Source organism: Barbatula barbatula (genome assembly GCF_947034865.1).
Source record: "Barbatula barbatula genome assembly, chromosome: 9".
NCBI lineage: Eukaryota > Metazoa > Chordata > Actinopteri > Cypriniformes > Nemacheilidae > Barbatula > Barbatula barbatula.
Window position 1 is genome coordinate 627,728 of NC_136772.1, and position 24,681 is coordinate 652,408.

The following is a 24,681-nucleotide window of genomic DNA, read 5'->3' on the forward strand; positions in this document are numbered from 1 at the left end:
ACACAGCGGCTGCGGGGCGGGTGATGGAGCTGCGCAGCGCCGCGCACAGGCGCGTTCACAGATATAGTTGAGAAACTTCACAGACGCGCTGTTTGGCACGACTCATGGAAACATTTACAGTGCAGATGGATGACAAAACACAATTCGTTTCATTTCAGTTCGTAATGAATGACGTTTAGATAGTCGCGTTTCTTCTAATGGCTTTGTCGTGCGCGTACGCGGCCGTTTTTGCGCAGTGATGTCCGCGCACGGACTGTTGAACAGCGTTTTCTCGTGCTCGCCATCGGCCTCGAAAACACGCGTGAAGAAGAAAGTGCGTCAGACGCGCAGTCTGGATTCCGCGCTGATGGGAAGCTGCGGCGCGTCTGGAGATCACCAGAGGTCCCGCTGCTCGACAGGTGGCCAAACATCACCCGAAAGCCCCAAACCGACCCCGCGCGTCTCCACCTCGAGTTTATCCGCATCTTCGGACGCGTCGTCCTCCATCAGTTTTCATTATGACTGCAAAAGCGGCAAGCGCGACGCGTTCCACGCCGGATCGAGCAGCATCTTCTCACCCCGAAAGTGGCTTCAGAGGAAGTTGCCACATTCGGAGATCTCTTCCCACAATAATAAAAGTGAGGTAAGACTACAAAAATGCGGCGGGTTCAAACTGGAACTGCTGTTGTTGACGCGTTCAAGATGTGCGGGCATTACGAGATTGTGGAGAGAACTTCTCAGATGACTAGTGAAGTTTTAGGTCTTGAAATGTTAAGAATTGCAATCCTGCTTTTCATGCATGCGTGTAGAAAAGGACAATTGAGTGAAAATCTCCTTCTGAAATAAACTAAATCTATAAAGATCTCACTGACCGAGTTCTGTTTCATCAGGCCAAGGGTTTGTGTTTCTGGTCATTTACACATTCTGGTTCTGTATCACAGCTTTAAAGATTAACAGCAACATATTATAACTCTGAATTCAGTGTGGTCAAGGAATCCATACAAATACTACCCCAGAGGTATAATAACTGAAGATATTGCACAAACAATGAGGTTTACGAATCCCCAGTTTATTAAACGTGGTTACTCGAGCCATCGCACCTGACGCTCAATTTGCAAAGATGCAATGTGCTAAATAGGAGCGGAGAATTGAATCAAATCGATGTTTTCTCAATCACGTCCAGTTGATCTCTGTGGATGAAATTGTAAATTGAAGTGTATATAAATGTGGTACCTTGTAAACATGACTTTGACTACTGGAAGTTCAGATTGGATATTGCAAATGTACTGCTTGCTATTTTTGAACAGGACAAGAGGCTCTTAAGAGATTCATTCATTAGCATTTCTCTTCATCTCAATGGCATCTCTCAGAAACTGCCGCCTTTCTGTTCTAGAATAAAGCCGGATGAGACGTTCATCTAAATGATTCACCTAAAACCAGACGTTAAATGTAATTATATACAGTATTTACATTTAGGATGGAAAATATCATTTACAAGTGTTGAGTTAGTGATGTGCACTTGTTGTTGGAGCTTTTGAGCGTGTGAGGTCAGAGCTGAAGGGGAACGTTGTGAGGTCGTGTCATGTTTATTTGTTTGTGCGGATTCATATCGATTCAACACAGCTTTACAAACAAGGATGTCTCCGTGTGCTCAGTGTCTTTAGATTGAGCGAAGAACTATATAGGAGTCCACTTTAATGTTCGAGTAATTTTAGCAAGAAATAAACGATGGAATGGTGCTGACAGAAAATGATTGTCTTGCGTTTCTGAATGGCATAAAAGTACAGAGCGACTTTGGAGGTTTAACTTGTTTATTTGGTATTTCATGTCCCTCACAATTAAAGGAATAGTTCACCCAAAAATGAGAATTCTTTCATTGTTTCCTGACACCATGTCATTTCAAACCTGTGTGAGCTTCTTTCCTCTCCAGAACACGACTGTGTCGATAATCAAACAACATTGAACCTCGTAGACTTCCACCGTATGAACATTTCTCAAAGTCTCTAATCTATTGATTTTCAGAAATGAATCCGATGCCCTGAATAAGTGTTTCTTAGAACAGTTTGCCAACAGTGAGAAACATCAAATTTGTCTGTTCGTGTGTTCACGGATCTCCTCCGGCGGGGTGTTGGGTTATAACAGTCACCTGACCTCTCTGGAATCTCTAGTTTATGTTGCTGTTCTCTGGTGTCAACAAACCAAACTCTATTAAAGTCTATAGTTCATACAGCCGTCCGTCTCTCCTCCAGTAATGCAGTTACTCATGTGTGGTCACGATGGGATTCAGATTGGACTCAAGTAGGATGTTTTTCACGTTGTCTTTTTCCTGCATGAAAACAGCACATTTCTGGACATCCTTTAGGTGTTTAAGTCATTACTATGGCAACGGATGGAGAGACACCAGATATAGACGAGACGGTTTGAACGAACAGATCACAACCACAGTTTTCTCACAAATACCAGTGTTTAGCTGTGGTTACCGTAGTAAAACCATGGTTCAGTTATGGTGACCCTGGTTTAACTGTAGTCCTGTGGTTTCACGGCTGATTTTGGTCAAGGTCTTAACATTTCAATCAGAATTGTTGTTCAAGACTTTTTGAGGTCATTTACACAGACAAAGATAAGTTTGATGTATTTTGGTTCTTGAAGTCGACCATTTCAGGCTGAAGTGTTTCAGTTAAAAGCTTAACAGTGTTTAGATCTAGAAGAGAAGTGCTTTAATGCGTCTCCGTTTAATTCCTTTTATTGGGTTGCTTTGAGTCATTTTCAAGTTCATCCCCATTTTTGGTCAAATGGCATTTATCTCTGCCCGTTTCTTAATGTTTAGTTAAGTGTCCCAAAATACAGAACAGTAAGCAGATAATTCCCACTGAATTCTGATGGGATGAGCCACAATAACAGCGGTTGTAAACTTCAATTAAAAAAATTATTAAATTATTTTTGATTCTCAATTGTATTAAACATTACAATTGATGGTATTGTTTTAACTTATTCCTGTTGCTAGTATTATAAATGTGTGGTTTTGAAAGTTTACCAGTGATTTTACTACAGTTAAACCGTGGTGTTTGTAGTAGAAGTGGTTATACAAATACTACTTTAATAGAATCTATGAAACCCATGATGGGGTTTTTCTGCAGTTTACTCTGTCAAGAGGAGCCGTATAAGAGCCGAGTGCCGTTCTTGAGTGAAGTGACATCTGGTTTACATGAAGTTTGCTTCAGCTTCTTTTTCTCACCGCGGAGCAGCGTGACCTGATTCTTTGGCAAAGTTAAGCGTGCACATTGTTCTTCCCACTGGAGACTGTCAGCGGAGCACAACAGCACTTCAGCGAGACCTCTCGTGTTTTCGACATTATCCCAACAGTTTACCTCTAATAGATGGGAAGTAATCCCTGAGAGACTGCGGCGTGTTTACATTCTTATCGCACATTACTGCTCTTATTGTTCAGATATGAAGTGTGCGTGTCATATTTTATGAGAATATTAAGACTCCGCCTCCAAAACAGACTTTCTTTCTTGGCTGATGTCATCGGGACTCTTATAATGTGTAGCCCCTCCCACACAACAAGAAGTTCTTACCCAATCCTGTCGACAGATCAAACACGAACCGTACGTTACATGTGTATACAGTCATGAAATAAACCTCATGTATGTACTGTGGTCACATGTCATGACTTGAGATGATGAGTAAAATAGTTTGGCTTTGGTTCCCTTAAAGAGAAACACATGATGATTTCAGGCAGAATCAGATCTTTCCTCTCCTGCAGCGCTGGGAGTTTTCAGGACCCCAGATGAGCTGTTGAAGGTTTGTTTGCTTTCAGATTTGCTGGCCTGTTATTTTTTGCCCTCCGGCCTTTTGAGTAAACCGTTCCATATGTGCCAAAGACATTCTGCTCTTGTTTCAGTCTTTATGTTGGAATTCTGAATTCATTTAGCCCACTTCGAATGTCTCAGATGTCCATTAGCTTTGAGTTTAGTGTGATGATGTTTTTGCAAATGAGAAACGGTTCGGGAAATAGCAAGATGACGATTTAAAGCCTTCTCTTGTTTGAGGAGTGCAAGAGTGATATAAACCTGCTTCATTTCTTATTCTAAGATATAAAAATACCTTCTCAAGTGAAAAGACGGCTTCATGAAAACTGTGTACATTTGTCTTGTTAATAGTGCATTGGCCACCGGTATTAAGTTTATTAAAGAAACGATCAATGTTGAGTCAAATATGAGTTGATGTTGTTAATAAAATAAATATTGGATAGCTAAAAATCACCTTTAAAAATTGTTGTATGGTTTTTTTATCTTAACCTGTGGCTCTCTTAAAATATGAAATTCATGTTAAGTCAAATTAATTTAATGCAGAGAAAATAGCTAGTATTTTAAAGTGCTATGCAATTGACCAAAATCGGCTTTAAGAAACCGGTTTGATAAAATCTGTGTCGGCCATCGGTGCATCCCTAGTAAATATAGTGTTAGGAAAAGCATCATCTCATTCTTGTTTGGGGTTAGTGATTGAAATAAACGCACAATCCTAATTTCAAACTGGTTCTGAACAATCAGACTAAACAAAGATGGACCAGAATTTCATTGGGATGTGAAGGCGGGAGCTTAGAGGTGCCATAGCAACCACTCAGAACACCTTAGCAACAACATAGCAGCATACAATCCACCCGAGCGTCTGTATACGGTGCTGAGTCAAGCGTTGTTGTTTACAGGTGAAACAGTGAAATTGAGTCTTGATCATTTCCCACAGCGTTTGCAGTTAAAGGCCTCCTGGAAAAATGAGTGACACAGACAGATGAATGAGAATGAAGCGGGCTGATATTGTTTTGGAGCTTTCATGTTTCCTCCTGTGATCCTGGGAAAATGTTTCTTGGGGTGTGTCGTGATCAAGCGATTAAGAAGTGGTGAGATGTGGAAAGCAGGCGTCTTGTGGTCAGAATGCAGTACTTCCTGTTTCATTGTGTAACTCATGCGCTTGACACCGGGCACGAGATAAAGTGATATTTACAACTCTTACATCATCAAAGCTTCTCAGTGGAATTGTTCTTGAACTCTTTGTGCTTTTGCGTCTTTTGTTAGTCTTGGGTGAAGATTGTTAGTCAAAATTCAGAAGTGGTGAATTGGCTGCTTTTCAGGTTATACATTGGCGTTTGAATGAAACGTTGCCTTTTCCCAGAGGACATTTGAAGTGGAAGGAAACAGTATTTACTTGCTCACGTAACAGAGGACTTTCACACACCCTCTTGTCATTTCAAACCTGTATGACTTTCTTTCTTAAAGGGATACTCCATAGTAGGGAAACATTTTTAGTAATGTTTGGTTCTGTTGAACACAAAAGAAGATATTTAGCTGAACAAACAGTTCTGAGGCACTTTTGACTGCCATTTTTCCTTCTATGGCAGTCAATGGCGCTTCAGAACTGTTGGTTTCTAACATTATTCCAAAATAACTCTCTTTGTGTTCAACCGAAAACAAAGAAATGTAAACATGTTTGGAACAACTAGAGGGAGAGTAAACATTTTTGGGTGGAGTGTCCCTTTAAGCAGAACACGAAAGGAGATATTTTGAATAATGTTGGTAACAGAAAACCGTTGGTCCCCATTGACTTGCATTGGTTTTGTGTCCATACAGTAGAAATCAATGCAACCTACGGTTTTCTGTTACCAACATTATTCAAAATATCTTCTTTTGTGTTTTATAGAAGAGAGAAACTCACGACAACAGGGCGAGGAAATGATCATTTTTAAGTTGAACCGTCCCTTTAAATAGTGCATTCTGGGTCATGCAGTTTTCATTCACGGTCCACAATGTACATGTATTTAATATGATGTAAGGCTGTGTTCTGTGTATGATGAAATCGTTTTTGTGAAACCATATTCATTTCATTTGAATTGTACCTAAATGATCATGATATTATGATGATGATATTACACAGTTTATGGGTTTTACTTTGCTTTACCTTTAAATTCAGGAATTTAAAGGGGTCGTATGGCGCAAATACGTGTTTTTCTGTGTCTTTGGTGTGTTATAACTTGTCCATGCGTGTATTAGACACGTAAAATTGCAAAAATGTAAGTGTCGGAAAAAAGATGCGTTCTATTTTAAAGCGAATGCTCACCCAGACCTGCCTGAAACGCCTCGTGTAGCCACACCCACACAAATCTACGTCAGCTCGTGGTATGATTCGTCCAAATGTAAACACAAGTAAGGTGGGCGTACCTGTCTGTACAATTGAAGAGGAACCTGATGTTCCAAATATGGTCAGAGGCGTAACATTTCCGTCACATGCTTGCAGTATTCGGCCAATCACTACACACTGGTGATCTGGCCAATCGTAGGACACCTCGCTGTTCAGAGCCATGAGCTTTGATAAAAATCTCAAAGAGGAGATACAAACATGCACAGTATGTGGAAAATACAGCGTTTGTGAACCTTAAATCATGTTTACACATCTAAAACAAACAGAAATATTTGTTTTAGCCGTGTCGTATGACTCGAGGTAGTTCAGTGATGTTTTAAATGTCCCAGAATTCTGCAGTGTGTCGTGAAGCGTGTGTGTTTGGTCTGTCACAGATGTAGGAAGATCAATTAACAGAGACCTGAAATGACTTTGTTCTGATTTCTCACCGTCCCTGTATACCAGCTAGGTGATGTTTAGTGTGCCCTTAAAGTATACACTGTTTTGGTGATGGGAAAGCATACACATTTGAGTATGCATGCAGTGGGTAACTGAAGTGATTGTTGTTGCTACGGCACAAATTAAAACACGACTCCCTGCATTTCAGATGCTCTTTATTATGTGCTTTAACTGTGTGCTTTCATTCAATTACTTCATTTTGTTTCATTTTATCTGTGCAGAGTCGCACTTTGCAATGGATTGTGGGTAATATCAGCCATTAGTTCATGGATCTGCACGGACCCTTCATAAGCTACTTTGATTTGAAAAACACTCATTTTCTTTTTGAATACTGTATAGGATCGTGTGAGTTGGGACACAGGCTGATTGTTGTAGAATAAAACCACCCGCGTAATCGGGAAGAGATGCGAACTGACCAATCACAGCTAAGTTTGTTCTTAGCTCCCATTTAGGGGCGGGGTTTTCTACTACAGATGGTAACCACAAAATGAAGCCGCTGATGTGAATGAGTCAAGACTCACTGCTAAGAATGTAGTGAGCAGTGAACACTGTGTAGGGACCCTGTGAATCAGATGCTTGTGAAACTGCATTTCATTCTTTGGAACATCATGTTAGAAGCACATGATTGATATGAGAACATGATAAGAGATGTCTCCATTTCATCTCATTTCTGTGTTGACGTTGAGATATTATTTGTGATTCGTCTTTTCCACGTGAATTGACTTGAGTGATGTGTGTTATGTGTTTCTGGTCTTCTACAGAAACAAAGAGTTGCTCAAGACCTTCTTTAAAGAAGCTCAAGTCTCTGTGCTCTTATCTCCTATCAGAAGAACTCTGATCAACTACAGAACACAACTTAGGCAAATGTCAGCACTGTGTGAACTTTAATGTGAAAAATGTAGTCAATCTCACATCTACAATGTCACCATACTGATACGATCCCTAATAAAAATGTCCACCTGATCGAGAAATTCGCACGAAGAGCTCGCCACCTACTGTTTGACGGGTCCAGACACGTGAAGGTGCTCGTAAAGAGATGTTTTTCGTGATGCTCACGCGAAAATAAAGAAACTTTTCCAGCGGGTAATAAAGAGCGTGGAACGTGATTGTTCGTGTTAAGTGTGACCACAGCATTACACAATAATATGATGCCATTCAATTTGTGATTGTATTAATAATGTAATAAAATCAGTCTGTGTAATATAAAGTTGTGTGTGTGTGCGCTTGTGTGTAAGAAACACTTCAGAATGCAAATGTGATGATGTTGCTGAATTGATAAGAATCTGTGTGCTATCAGCAGCTGAGCCTGAACATGCACACACACACACACACACACACACACACACACACACGTGACGGTTATTGCATGATTCTCAAGTATCTCTTGTTAAACAGCTGTGCAGATGACACTGTTGCTCATATCTTTATGTAAATAACTCTGTAATTTATGATAACAGTAAACCAGCAGTCGCACAATCACTGAACACTTAAAATATCTTAGTTTTAAATTAAATCACATCACCTGTTTCTTGACACGATTTACACAGTAAACTCATGCAGATGCACATTATATATGAATACATATACACAGACAAGCACACACACGCAAACACACACACACACACACACACACACACACAAACACACACGGACACAAACACACGCAGACACACTCATAAAAACACGCAAACACACACACTCACACGCAGATGCAGACACACACACACAAACACACACGCAGACACACAAACACATGCAGACACACGCACACACACACACACGCAGACACACACACACAAACACACGCAGACACACACACGCAAACACACACAAACACACGCAGACGCAGACACACAAACACACGCAGACACACACACACACAAACAAACACACGCAGACACACTCATAAACACACAAAAACACACACACACACAAACACATGCAGACACACTCATAAACACACGCAAACACACACACACACACGCAGACACACAAACACATGCAGACACACGCACACACACACACACGCAGACACACACACACAAACACACGCAGACACACACACGCAAACACACGCAAACACACACAAACACACGCAGACACACACACACACAAACAAACACACGCAGAAACACTCATAAACACACAAAAACACACACACACACACAAACACATGCAGACACACTCATAAACACACGCAAACACACACACACACACACACGCAGACGCACTCATAAACACACGCAAACACACACACACACAAACACACGCAGACACACACACAAACACACGCAGACACACAAACACACGCAGACACACACAAACACACGCAGACATACAAACACACGCAGACACACACACAAACACATGCACACAGACGCACACACAATGGTTTCCATGTTTAGACATCCATTGTTTTTATATTAGGCGTATGATATATTCTATCCCATAACCCAACACCTTATATCACACAAACCTTTCTGCACTCTTATATGTTCAATAAATATCATTCTGTATGATTTATAAGCGGTTTCCCTCATGGTGACCTAAAATTGTCCCCACAAGATCAAAATCTACTGGTATTGCTCTTTGTGGGGACATTAGGTCCTCACACAGTGATGAATCCGTGTACGCACTCACACACAGCATGTTATTTGTTATGGATCATGCAGGAAATGTTTCTGCCCGTGTCAATTCTGTCAGTTCACTGGATTGTAAGGTCTATAACACATATATCAAAGTGATCTCATTATTTCTTATGTGGATTTCACAATTCGGATTGATTTTAATACTTGATAAAGTTTAAAGTGATAGTTAAATGATTGAATCATTTATTCATAAAGGTTTAGAACCACGCGTGAGTGAATAAATCCTGATGGCTTTTTTATTTTTTGGTGAACTGTTTCTTTAAGAGCAGTCGTTGTAAATAATGCACGTAATGCTTGCAGGTCTGGTGTGTTGAAGCAGCTCTTAAAGGTCATGTTGGGCTCCAGGGAAAAGAGGCCCGGCCATAAATATTTTGTCACAGACCCTGTGAAGCCCTGCCACATATACAGAACATCTGTGAAACATGTGCCACACAAATCTTCCAAAGAAACGTTTTATGCGCTCAATAATGATTTCTATTAATTATACGCGTTTATTTCTTCTTTTTTGGGGAGAATTATTTGACGCTCTCTTTGTGTCTCGAATTTGGAAAGTATCTGACATGAACTGTCAGTCTGACACTGCTGGTGAAATTTACTCCAGTAAACGTTCCAAGAAATCCCTATAAGGAGAAGAAGCATGAAAACATCGGTGCCTGTCGGAGTCTGGGTCTGATTTCACAATTCACAGGGGGAGGGATGAGAGGGCACAATACTCGCCACTGCCAAAATGTCTTTTTAAGATGCCAAAAATTCTCCAGTGCTTGTCCCTGCGTGTTCCCAAAATCTGAAACTATTGTGAGCATAAAATATTCATGTGTCCTGTGTAAAATACCAGACACGTATGAAGAAACGTCTGTTATAAAGTCAGAAGTGTCTGAGCCATGATGAGTTTTAAAGGGCTTTCAGATTCATTAATGGTTGAGATGAGGAGTAATAAATCTGTGCTGGAGAATGTTTTTCAATGTCTGTGGAGAACATGAATGAGGATTAACACGACTGGGTCGGAGGTGATGTGTGATCACTAGTTCTCAAGATTTATTCTGCCAGTCTCGCTTTATTTTGAAAGGACATTTCTAGACTCTTTATATCAAGTTTTTGTATTAAGATGCTTTACTGTGTTTATTGTGTTTGGTCAAAAGCATTTTTCATAAAACAAGCAATATACTGTAAACAAACAAACAAACGGTAACACTTCACATTAATGTATCCTTTATGAAGCATTTATAAATGTGTTCATTATTGAATAATAAGTCATTTACAAATGCATTATAAAGCAGTTATAACTGCATTAATAAAGGGGGATTCTAACGAAATACCTGGCAAATAATGAGCAGGTATAAGAAAAACAACTAAACGCCCGACAGTGTTCAGTCTGACAGACTATATAGCAAACAGCATCAAGATAATAATCAATCTGCTTTAGAGTCAAATAATAGATGAATAAATACATGTATTAAGCATTTATAACATGTGAGTTAAACACGGCTCACTTTTTGGCAGGTATTTCATTAGAATCCCTCTTTTTATTCATGCATTTATACCTGCTTCATAATGCATTTGTTAATGACGTATTAATCATTAATGAGCACATTTATAAATGCTTTATAAAGGATACCTTAATGTAAAGTGTTACCAAACAAACATTAAGGTGGTACTGTGTTAAAAAAACGCTCACTTTTCCTTTCTGTCACTTTCTGTCTTTGTCGCTCTCTCTTACAGGGAGATTTGACCTGGAAGAGAACATCTGGACATAATTTCCATTTGCAGTCAGTTTCTATTCAGAGTTTGTCTGAATTGGAGAGGGTTCGACTGCAGGAGGTCGCTCTGGTCCGACTGTTAAAAGATTTAGATTTGGGATGCCAGATCACCATCCCCAAAGGTACATAAACATGAATGCGCACACGCTCTCACACACACGCGCACAAACACACACAGACACATCAAATTAATTATGTGATGCATTCAGATCTGCAAATGTCTTGTGTTACAGACACTTTATCAAAGTTTTCTGTTGTGTTTATGGCTGCATTTCATGAGCCCAGAATGGAAAGAAATGAAAAGAAATTGTGTTTAAATAGCAAATGGAAAACTCAACGATAGTGTTTTCACTACTTTCAACGAAATAAACTAAAATATTGAGAGATTCTGATGAAGGCAGTCAAAAGGGAGAAGAATGTCAAATTTACCCTGACTTTCATAGATGCTGTATAAGACACACCCTCGCATTAGCATTAACTACTTTTGTAATTTGATGTAACAGTAATATAATACAAACTATAGTGTTATAAACGTACGTACATTTAATTATGTTATAAAATTATTTAAAAAACCGGAGGGTTTAGGCAAGGCAAGGCAAGACAACTTTATTTATAGAGCACATTTCATACACTGGTGCAATTCAAAGTGCCTTTCATAAAATGATTGACAAAGATAAATAAGAATGAAATAAATGATTTAAGATCATAAATACAACTTTAGATTTTAAGAAACAATAAAACGGCAATAAAAATGGATTAAAAGTGTATATATGTATGCGAGTGTATATATAAAGAAGAAGAATAAATAGAAGTGCAGTTGATGTAAACCAGCACACTGCTCAGGGTGTAAATGCACAGCTAAACAAGAGTTTTTTTTTAATCTGCATGAACTAGTTTCTCTAACTCTTGTTATGAGACAAAACAACTGATTCTGGCTATGTTTCTGAGATGGTAGTACGCTGATTTGCTTATTGCTTTGACATGACTGCTGAAACTAAGGTCAGACTCTAAAATGTAACCAAGATTTTTTACTTTACTTTGTGTATTTAGACCTCTTAAGTCAAGGTATATGTTTACATGGTTAGTTTCATCCTTTTTACCAAATATAATGACTTCAGTTTTGTCTTTATTTAACCGAAAGAAGTTTTGACACATCCAGCTGTTAATTTCATCAATGCACTGGCAAAGAGAGGCAATAGGCCTGTAGTCATTGGGTGAGAGGGCTATAGGTCGATCTGAGTGTCATCTGTATAGCTGTGATAAGTAATTTGGTACTAATTATTTGGCCAAGTGGGAGCATATACAAATGAAGAGGAGCGGGGCAAGAATTGAGCCCTGTGGAACACCACAAGTGTCCGGTCAGATTTATGGTTGCCTATGTTCACATAGTAACCTCTCCCCTTAAGGTATGACCTGAACTATTTAAGGATCAACCCAGAAAGCCCTACCCCATTTTCCAGCCTATGTAGGAGTATGGTGTGATCTACCAATTGTTGAGTGAAATGTAAACAATGAAAACATAAATTTGGGAAAAGGTACCAGCGATCACTTTGAGTTCGTGAAACAATAAAAGACACTGAATATCTCTTCATTAAGTTTCACTGTGTACCGCACACGACATCATTCAGTATGAAAATCACAAAGACAGACATTGCACATGTCATATGAATTGCCCGGTAAGCACTGGTTTAAAAACAAGTGAAGACAAAGTTGAAAGTGTCTGAACATTGCACCGCCGCTTACAACACTTGGCGGACATTCATAGCTTCAGAGAGCTCAATGCATTGATGAGAGTCATGTGAAGATCTGCTGAAATACCTCCACACATCTCAAGCATCACCACTGCAGATGTCATGTTCATCATACTGTACATCTCACACAAACAAACATCAAACGTGTTTCCATCAGGTCCTCACAGGAAAAACCCAAATCTCTCTTTAAAGCACATCCATCTGTATTGTCATCCATATGCTATATATTCTGAAGTTTACCATATACATTTAGGCTGTAATGTAAGCATTCCTAACAAGTCACTAAAAGGTCAAATCTCTCTGTCTTCTTTTGTATGTTTGCTTGTGTTCTTTGTATAATCGTCTGTGTTCTTCACGTGTAGATTGTCAGAAGCGTAAGAAATCACTCCGGAGAAAACTGGATTCCTTATCAAAGGAAAAGAAAGACAGAGGTATTTATTTCTTCTGTATAAACATCACATTATCGCTTGATCTGAACAGTGTAGTCTTGAGTCCATGAATAAACTGAGTCCATGAGTATTTGGGATGTTTTTGCTTCAGCGGTCCATGAAGAAAAGCAGATGATCATGTTATTCCGGCATGATTTAAGAATGTCCCACTGAGTATCATGCGTGTTTCTATGGAAACCTTGAAATCTGACCTTTGTAACGCACTGAAAAAATGATTATGTGCCTTAGTAGGTTTTATGAAAAGAAATGATTAAAACATACTTAGATATAGAATGATATTCCGGTTTTTAACAAAACAAATTGAGTTAAAAAATCTTGGGAGTAAAATCTACTAATATTGGTTGTCAAGATTTTAAAGCGGCCCTAACTCAGATAGTTTCTGTAAACTCATGTTTATCTTGAGTACTTACAGAATAGTATCGTGCCCTTCAAATATCCGCAGAGTTTTTAGTTTGATCACATTTATAAAAGACAGATACAGCTGTACGATTATTTCTGAAAACATGCGATGCGTGTGCGAACTAAAGCTTGTGTGCACACATTGCCAAGAAAAGTTTCACTTACCGCGTGCGGTTCATGTCCAGAGTCTTTTAGCGCTGGGACCGCCGCTCCATCTATCAGTTTCAAACCATCTCCAAATCCAGCATTATATCCACCGTTTATATAACATTCATCACCTAAATGCAGCGAACAAACAACACAGCTGAACTTCACAAACATAAGTGTTCTCTCTCTCTGTCTCTCTCCTGCAAACAAGTGAAAGGGACTTGTGCGCATGCTCCTTGGTTGATGCGTCGGCGTGCCGAGTGTTTTCTGGGAGAATTGTCCAATAAGGGACAAAGAAAAGTTGTCACGTAACAATTTTTCATGTTCGAAAAAAACTTTACAAGACCTGTATGAACACTGGAGGAGTGTAACGAGCACAGAAATACTACGTCATACGTACAACTCGTGTTTTGACAAGTTGACCATGTTATGCATGAGCAGACAGCAGGTTTAACATTGTTGGAAGTCAGAATGCATGACACACCGTTGCACCACACCTTTAATTCTTTTGGTTGAGTAATTTGAATTGAACATATAATTAAGTACACTCAATTCTATTATGGTAAACCAATTTAAATTGGTAAATTAAGTTGACTTATTTATTTAGTTAATAAGTAGAATATACTTGATTCTGGTAAGTATGTTGTGCTTGAATTATAGCAGCACATTTGACTTAAAAACGATTCATGCAAATTGGTTTTGTTAAGTAAATTCTACAAAGATTTTTTTCAGTGTGGAGTCGACGTGCTTATTTCATTTGAGACCTGGGCTAAAAAACATTAAATATGTTTATTCACTGATTTGTTGTTTGACCTCATGACAGTATACAGTACAGTGCTATTACCCAGAATGCACCTCTCTGTCTCTCTCTCCCCCCGACTGATCGGAAGAGCACGTCTCCCTCATATGCAGTAATGTGTGCAGGAATGTAGACTCCTGCTGCGCTCCGACTGCCGCAAGAAATAACAAAAACAATCCCAGACGCTCATGTTTCACACCACAGCTCCCAGCATGATGAACCGCTCATGTCAACCATCACCATGACAACATGTTTACCTTTCATTTTCGGTGATTAAATGCATATGAAATTAAACGGATATAAGTAATAAAATCTGTGTTGATATGTATGTATTTGTTCAGGCTGAATTATGTTTATTTGAATGTCAGTTTCACAAATGTTAAATGTGTAACGAACGCAGATGAATCATTTTAATAATGAAGCACGTGTTTATTTAGTTCTCTGTCTCTCTGTGTCTCAGAGTCAGAGCCCCAGGCGTTTGGCGTGCCGCTCTCACAGGTGATTTTTAATGACCGGCGTCTGAAACAGCTTCATGAGGGTCAGCGGTGTCCTGCGGGTCGACCGCCGTCTCTCTGGCATCTGGCCGGACGGAGATCCAATAACAAAGAGCTTTCTAGTAGTAACTCCTCCCTCAGCTCCGCCTCTGAGACGCCCAATGAGTCCAGCTCACCCGGCACACCCGAGACAGCCCTGCGCTCGCAGAGACGGGTACAGTATCATCTCTCACTCATGGGGCCATCTCTGTTTTAAAAATGTCTTTAAGTACTTATCTTTAGATGTGTTAAAGTAAAAAACAAACATTAATTGAGATTATCCAGCAATATTTGACTTTTAAAGGGGTCATATAACACGGCTAAAACAAATATTATCGTTTGTGTTAGATATTCACGCCATATGACCCATTTTATGCATTTGTTTGCAGTAAGAGTACGATGTGATGTGTGTGTTTTATAGGGTGGGATGTCTGTGGACTGCATCACTGATCTGGATGACGGTCAGACGTGTCTCCTGGAGGCTCTTCAGTTGTCCATGCCGGTGGATTCAGCCAGCGAGAAGAAGACGAGCGATAAGAAATTGAGTTTAAATCCGCTCTGCAGACAGGTGCCACGTGTTCTGGACAGCTGCTGTCAACACCTGGAGAGATACGGTCAGTAAACCGATTTACTGACAGATAAAATCATGAATCTGTTCAATGAGCACGAGGATGATGTGACTTTCTTGCCGTCCAGGTCTGCAGACGGTCGGCATTTTCCGTGTTGGAAGCTCCAAGAAGAGAGTGAGACAGGTAAGGAGCGACAGTGCGTCACGTTCATTTGAGAGACACTTTTATCCAAAATGGCTTAAAAATAAAGGTCCTTAAAAAAGGTTCTTCAGAACGATGCCTTAGAGCAGGGCTAGTCAACTAGTGGGCCAAATGCGGCCCGCCTATCATCTTTACCTGGCCCGCCTTAACATTTCAATTAAGTGGAGCGACTTTAAGAACTGTGCTTTAAGAAAGGCACGAGAAGATGTTGTTTTTATTACAGCATTTATAAAGTATGACAATATTAAAAGCTATATTTACAAATGCGATTGGAATGCACCCAAAAATGTGATAATAGTTCAGTTACTTGCACAGATCAATTGATTCACTTTACTAAACGCAAATTTAAAGTCCCTGTGAACTGGACGTTTCGATCGTTTTTACTTCTGTATTCTGACACATTTCCGGGTGAAAAGGAATTTTATAGGAGAAAATGACTGGGCTTGGCTTGAGTTTTTCACTACAAATTGATTGGATGTGTAAAAACAGCTGTTGCTTTGATTTTGAAATGGCACTGGTAGCAGACTCACAGTTGGAGGGGAGGAGTTAACGGATGCTCCGCCCAGGCCGTCTAACATACCTCATTTGAGACGGATAGTCATTACAGGTCGGAAGTACATTTTCAGATTTGAATTGAAGATTATGATGGTACATACATTTTTTAAAAGAAAATGACCCACATTGATAAACTATTTACTATAAACGCTGCAATAGTTAATGAAAACATAAGAATACATTTTTTTTATTTCACTGGGACTTTAACGTCACAAGCAGTAGGGATTACTTTTGTGCTTAATGTATTAGTGTTTGTGACTTTCATTAATTCAACCAAATATCTTATTGAAAAAACAAGTGGATGTACTGTGGGTGAGTCAATTTAACAGCAATTTCATTCTGGCTAAACTAAAGCATACAGGAATATAAAAACAACTTAAAAGACAATATCCCTTTTAAAGAAATATCATGAAAAGGCAAAAAATTTGATGCAATATTTGGGTGCATGTTTTAATATTTGAGCAATAAGTAACAGCAACAAAAAAACTGCATAAAAGTAAATAATTGAAGGAATAAAAAAATATTTAAAAAACCAACGTATTTATACTTTTGGATTCTGGACCCCAAAGAAAAGTACTAGAAGACCTCGCCATAGAGGAAACATTGTGGCTTCCATAAAGAACCGTTCAGTCAAAGGTGGCCCACATTTGTTCAGGTGGAACCATTAAGACGCAAAAAGGTTCTTCTATGGCATCATGAAGCACCTTTATTGACTGTAGTTCACCCAAAAATGAACATTCTGTCATCATTTACTCATGTCATTTCAAACCTGTATGACCAGTTAACGACAAAATATCTTCTTTTATGTTCTGCTGAAAAAAGAAAGTCATACAGATTTGAAAAGACAAAAAAGTGTGTAAAGGATGACAGAATTTTCACTTTAACAGTGGATTGAAGTCAATCAATCCCATGAATCTTTGCATATCTAGTGATGTCCTCCACCAGTTAAGATTTTGAGAAACTTCTTTAAGAATCTTTGAGAATCTTTAACTATATAACATACATGAATGTTACCCAAACTCCATCTCATTTCTTCCCCTCTTTCGTGTAAGTAAAATAATGTAATAATTCATCTTTTGTTATATTCAAAGCCATAGTGAGCTATAATTGAGTTGCTGTGTGTGTTTCAGCTGCGCGAGGAGTTTGATGAAGGTGTGGATGTGCATCTGGATCAGCAGCACAGCGTTCATGATGTGGCGGCTCTGTTGAAGGAGTTTCTGCGAGATCTTCCCGATCCTCTGCTCACCAGAGAGCTTTATTCTGCTTTCATCAACTGTGCATGTGAGGACCATCCGTCTGTTTCGTTATCGTCACATACAGAACGTCTATAAATCTGTGTGTCTGGTGTTTGTGCAGCTCTGAACGGGACCGAGCGACACGCTACCCTGCAGTTACTCATCTGTCTGCTTCCTGCCTGCAGCAGCGACACGCTGCAGTGTTTACTTCACTTCCTGTCTAAGGTGGCCAATCACGCGGAAGATTCCCAGGACGGTGACGGACACAAGGTGAGTTCAGCAGATTGATTTTGGTGACAAGAAATGAAGCAACTTTGTGAAAATCAAGATGATTTGAATTCCCTTTTATTAGCTCATTGTGTTTTTGAAATAGCGTGTCATTAGATTGGTTTCTGTGAGCGCTGCGACAGATGTTTAAAGAGCGTCGTGTAAACATTGAAGTGAATGTGTATCTGTCATCAGCAGTGATGTCAGCGGAGTTGAGCGACACACAGATGTCACCTCATACAAGAGTTATTCTGTGCTCACAAAACTCACAAACACTTCATCCAACACAAACACACAACAACATTCTTTTCTTTTCATGCTGTTGTTTGTGTTTTTCTCGTATAAGGCGACAGAAACTCAAGATGAGACTGAATTCACTCAATACCACACTTTTGGCTTTTTTGTCAATAAGAGTTTAATAAATATGAACTCGGTCAATACAACAAGAAGCTGCTTTATAAAATGTTTTAATATATAATTACATTTTTATTCTTACTTTTCTTTCAACAAATTCTGTGGATTTTCAACTTAATTCATTAAACTACATTCAAGCTGCATTATACTTTGTGAAATTCATGTTTTTTTTTCATACCCCACGTTTTTAAGAAAACAAGACTTGATCTTGATTTCAGAATGTTTAGATATTTGTATTGAAAAGACACAGCGCATACGACATTTAAAAAACATATTGTGTTTACAGCATGTGTCTGTTTGCATATTTGTATGTCTTATTCATAAAAAGGAAATTCATGTATATGTTCTGTCTTTATGTGGTTGAATCTTCAGTTCGTGATTCAGTAAAACGGAGAAGACTTGAAATACAGCACTTGCCTTGTGATGCCTTTGGTGAATTGACTTTAATGTTGTGTAATAATTGTATGTGTTTGTAATGTGTCTTCATCAGGTCATTGGCAATAAGATGACATCACTGAACCTGGCCACTATATTTGGTCCGAACCTTCTTCACAAGCAGAAGATGTGTGAGAAAGAGTTCAGTCTTCAGAGTTCTGCTCGTGTTGAAGACAGCGCCGCCATCATCACTGTTGTCCAACACATGATCGACTCGCATGAAACATTATTCATGGTACGACACGTCTCCTTTACAGTATATAACACACCGAAGCCCTCCGTTAAATCAACGCTTCATCTGATGTGTATATATGACAGTGTGATGATGCTGAAGGCTCATTTGTCCAGTCTGCGTGCAAATTCAGAAATATAACTGATGTCATTTAGACCGTTGAAGAAACAGCAAATATTCTCGCTGGGATATAAACATGGCGTGCTGTTTGGTTTTACACATGTTATCGTTGAAAGAAGATAAAGTGTCGTACATTGGTTTTCCCTGAGGTCTACTTGTTATGTCATGCTGGGTTCACACCAAACGCCAACAATTTTATTACTCACGGGAAGAGTTCGTTATTTTCTCGTGAGTGACGCGATCTGACAAATATTGTCAACCTTCACGGAAGACAAGATTAACACCCGATTCGCATCATCCGCACCGCCGGCCGCGAGTTTGCGTCTATACACGTCTTTGCATTGACTTTGTATGTGATCTACTCGTGCTAAACGCTTAATTCGCGTTTGGTGGTAACCAGTGTTTTTGACATTGTTTTTTAAAGTCAATGAGATATCAAGTAACGTGTTTTCTATTCATTTGACTCTCGCTAAGTCACTCGTCTGAAATGCCGTTGTGGGATTTTCCAGCTTTTACATTAAAAGAGTTTTTACATTAATGTTGTACATTTCAAACAGGTTTTATTTATCACATTCTATGTAAAGTGTTTTTTGGGAGGCGGCAGCACCTCAGATTTCTCATTCATTCATTCATTCATTCATTCATTCATTCATTCATTCATTCATTCATTCATTCATCTGTTTTCTGTAGATTTCTGCTGAGCTGCAGACTGAAGTTCTTCAGAGTTTGTTGGACACAGACAGCGATGTGGTGGATTATCTGCTGAGAAGAAAAACACCACAGAGTGAGTAAGTGATCCACAGTCAGAACTCCACACAGATCACATCTCATTGCAAATCTGATCCCTTTAAAGGGATACTTCACCAAAAAGACAATTCTGTCATCATTTACTCACTTTGAGATGTTCCAAGTCATAACGATTCACCGTGAGCCAGTTGAAGATCCATTATAAAATGTGGCAATTCAAGCCGGTTGAGATGTTATTTGAATCGCTGTACATGTTTTAAACAGCAGGGGCGCTGTTTTCTCTGCAGACTTGATGTAAACAAATCCTAGAAAAGCACAGACAAAGTCTTGGTTTGTTTATATTAAAGAGACTATAGTATTTTTTATAGTAGTATTTTTTTTAATTGCAGTTTAGTTTTGTCATTTGACATCAGATATACTTTTATTTCACAAAGAAATCATGCAAAATGCAGCATTTGTTAAATAATCATTTCTAATTCGTCTCAACTCATTTTGTAAAAATAAGCTGTGAATAAATCGTATCGTGAGATCAGTATCGTGCATCGCATCGTGAGCTTCCAAATGTCTTTCTCTTTGTTCAACCAAACAAAGACATTTCTGCAGGTTTGGAACAACCAGAGCGTGTGTATTTTGGGATGAAGTGTCCCTTGAACGTGGTTCTAAATCACATTTGCTTGTGTGTGTCTACTGTAAAACAAAGACTAAAGCATCAATGATACAGTCATTTCACACAGTCATTTTGCTACTGCTGAATTCTCACCATAGTTACGTTTTATTCATATTCATATTTAAATTTTGCTTTTATTTTTAGACTTTTTGTGTTCATTTTAGTTAAAGTTTTAGCAATTCTGCTGTATGCTTGTGTCATTTTATAATTGATTTCTTATGTACATATACATTTTTATTTTAGTTTAATTAGTTAATTATTATAATTTTCGTGCTTAAAACTTTGAATAGTTTATGTTTGAGGCAACATTTAAAAAAAATATTTAGTTTTTCCAATAATGTTTAAGTCAATATTTGATTTGATTTTAAAGAACAGGAAGGTTTTCAAAATGTTAAATGTTCTCACAGATTCTCACATCATGTTCATTGTTAGTAAACATTGGTTTGACGTTGCTTAAGCTGGATCAGGAATCCCAGAATATTCACTGTGTTGTGTATATCAGCATTTCCAGACCCTCCAGTGGAGAGATCTCTCCGTATGAAAACAACTCTCCTACTGACTCAGAGTGCATGTGTCCATCCATCCAAAGCCATCAAAACATCCCAGTCAGCCTAGACGCTCTCACCAGGAACATCACGCAGAATTCACAAGACCGCAACGGTGGGTTTATCTCCCCATGAGGAGAAGTCACATGACTATAAACACTCGAGAATACTGACTTTCATTTGGTTTTCACACTGCATTCTGGGATGCATGCAGCGATCTCTTGAATTCTGGATTTTGCGTATGCTGCCCATGTGGTCGGCGCTGTAGTTCTTGGATCAGTTTGTGATGTCTATGTTTTGTGTTCAGGGCAAACGCTTCATGAGAAGGCCAGAGTCTGGAGAAGTCGACACGCTGCTCTTCTGTCAGGAGCTCATGACAAACTACTCACAGGTACACGACTACTTTACGTGTCAGTCAGCGCGTTTATCAGACAGACTGATCTGAAATCCGACGTGTTTTTGTCTCTCAGGCTCTGATGGAAACCTGTACAAACGTGTCTACTCCGAGTCGGACTGTTTGAACTACAGCAACACAAAGCAGTCGTGTGCAGACAGCAGACCACTGCGCAGTCACGGTCCAATCACATCTGGCTGCCGGACGACACTGCACCAATCAGAGGAGGCCGTATCACCTCCTGTTAGCCCCTTTTTTTCGAACAAAGAAGAGGAACTTCCTGTTGCCTGTGTGACGTTTGCCGGGTCTGTAGAGCCTCGCCGTGTCACTTCCTGTCACGACAGACAGGAGGCGGAGTCAGACGTCACCGTGACAACGAAGAGTACAACAGGAGATGAACGAGCGGCCTGGCCAACAGACAGATGGTTAATATGGCAGCTGTTATCATCAGACGGCGTGGACACATTACCAGAGACCATCGTGTAAATAAAACAGCATGAAGAATTCCGATTGTTTTAGATTTGTGTCAGTTCAGTGTGTGAAAATGAGTCGATGTAGAATGATGTAGAATGACAGGAAGTGGAGTTCACTGACAGTGTTTTCATCAGTCCAGCCCTAATCCTATTTCAACACAAATGGTTACATCTTTAATTTGACAGAATTTACTACAGAAATGCATTTCTTAGTCTTTTTGTTTTAAAGTACAAATACCTAAACGTTGAAAAATCAAGATGCATTTCCTTGAGGAGCAAAATGACTAAAAGATATGAAGTCTTATTTAAAAATAATACCAATAAAAAAGAGTTTACGCTAATAAAACAGGATCGTTTTTACGCAGTTTGCAAATATACCTTTCTTGTTTTAAATAGCTAAGTTTAGATTTCTTTTTCCAGAGAACATAAGTAAATATTTTGTCATTTTGCTTCTCATGTACTGTAAATGTATGATGCTTTAAGAATGTTTAGAAATTTGTTCTGGAAAGCAAGACAGAAAAATTATGATTTATTTTCCTGTGTGTGCCTATTTTTTCCATGCATAGTGTTTTTTATATATATTTTATCTTTTAACAGTAGAGTTTCTTTACAGCAGGTGCATGTCCGAGTTTCGTACAGTTTACTTGTTTTCTTGCAATCCTGCTTCATTCAGGTCCAGTTGATTTATTTTTCCATTGATCATCAACCAAATAAACGTTGTTTTTTTATATACTATAACCTCAAAAACACTATACTTATCTATATTGTAGGTTACTTGCTTTTTTTATGTGCCAAAAATTCTAAATGTATGGATGCCAAACGTCCATGCCCATTGGTCGATAAAATGAATCCGTTACATTCACTATATATAATACATACATACAAATGTCTATAGGTGGCATTTATAAGATAAAAATGGTCTATTATTGTGTATTACCCCAAAAGTAATTATTTTAATTTCTTCATTTTATTTCTTTAATTCTGTTTTATACTACTCTGCACAAAAATCCTGTGGCATAGAACTTCAGTTTTCTAAAGATGCTTCAAGTTATGACCTATCAGTATATGAAGCAGAACAAAAGATTATAAAACTTGTGTCGTGATTTGTCGATTCCTGACAGACAAATGCATTGCAGCATCACATTTAATTATTTATTCTTGTTATTTATTAAATTAGCCACTATAGTATTTTACCACTGTTTGTAATGTTTATTTGGTAATGTGGGTTTGTCCAGAATCAGCCATATTCAGAATGTAAGCTAATGCTTTAATAATGCATAGGAAAGGGTTGTTCATTATTCAGCATTATTCAGTCCTCAATCATGTTTTCTATAGTGCACATTCAGAGACTTTATACAGTACGGATCAACGTCGTGCATTACCAAGATGTTCACATTTAAGAGATCTTTTATCACTCTATATAGTATTCTTTTTTGGGGGGATTCTGTACAAAAGTTTGTAGTCTTGCGGTACTTTGTTACTCGTCCAGCAAAAACATTGAAAGGATTGAGAACTTTCAGACACTTTATAAACACATGGAAGCTTTTCTTTTGATGTTATTCTACATTATTCTGACTGTCATAACCTTTATTTTTTGTTTGGTGCATATTATAAACTTCTTTGATTGTGTATTATCACAGAAATATCTCAGAGGTAACACAGAATAAAAGGGAGATGAATGTCGTTTGTTGCATGATATCAAAGACTTGTCTCCATCAATGACCAGTTGTTGTGGTTTCTGGGAAGTCCAGAGATCCGCTCCAGACAGGACGTTTAGATATTACGCTTGTTGACACACAGATGTAATGAGGTGGTAAAGGTGAAGCTCTTTGGTTATGCTTGAGTTTTGTCCGACACATTTTATACACTTCACAGGGTCAGTGTCATACCGTATATTTTGTCATTTAGGATCGTAGCTTTGTTTGACATTTTTTACAAATTTGAAAAACATTTTTCCCTGACTTCTGAATCAATATTTTTCCGTGTGTTTGTCTGTCCCTTTAAGTAAATGACCTCATTTCAAAGCTCCTAATGTTTTTCCGCCTCTTCTGGATTGTGTGCCGGTCAGATGATGAAGGTTTTATGAAGCTCCAGTTAATTAAAACCTATTTCTATCCATAGTGTCAGTTTAACACATGTTCTTTAAAGTGTGTGTGATATTTGTTTTAAATACTGGATTATTGTGATTATTGGATCATTAACCACAACGTCCACTTTATCACTTATAACAGTACACAAATAGCTAATTTTACCTAAATCTACATCTGTAAAAACAGAATTTCTCTCCACAGTAAATAAAACAGGTCCACTAGTTTAACAATATTTTGAGATTTGAACTGGATGAAACTAATCTTGAGTTACTTCATGTTATTTACCACTAGGGGGCGCGAGAGTGACGCTCGAACCAGAATAATGTCAAATCTCCACAGATGTTAAACAATGAATCCAGCAATTCAACACAACAGAAAGACTGAATTATTATACGGAAAACAGTTTTTTTGGAAATAGCATCTTCATTCAGATCTGATTAATTATATGGCAACATAATTATGGGGTATGATTGACTCAATTATGGGTAAAATATTGCGGTCCAGTGCAGTGTGGGATTCCCAAGGTCACAGTAAACCTGGAAATACCAAAGAATTTCAGTGTTAAATTACATTAGTCAAAAGGTGTAAATACTGATGTGATTAGTCATATTTGTTATCAAGGAACAGTTCACCAAACACATT

The 24,681-nt window shown here is 38.6% G+C and overlaps 1 protein-coding gene across 1 annotated transcript; it reads left to right on the forward strand.

Moving 5' to 3' along the window:
* Positions 1–24,068, forward strand: LOC306898293 (rho GTPase-activating protein 6). The gene is made up of 13 exons (XM_079463642.1): positions 1–622; positions 10,980–11,139; positions 13,131–13,199; positions 15,023–15,270; positions 15,517–15,709; positions 15,792–15,847; positions 17,551–17,701; positions 17,777–17,925; positions 18,827–19,006; positions 19,814–19,911; positions 21,040–21,197; positions 21,390–21,473; positions 21,553–24,068. The coding sequence occupies exons 1-13, from the start codon at positions 239–241 to the stop codon at positions 21,960–21,962; spliced, it is 2,340 nt and encodes a 779-aa protein (XP_079319768.1). The 5' UTR covers positions 1–238; the 3' UTR covers positions 21,963–24,068.
* Positions 24,069–24,681: the final 613 nt, after the last annotated feature.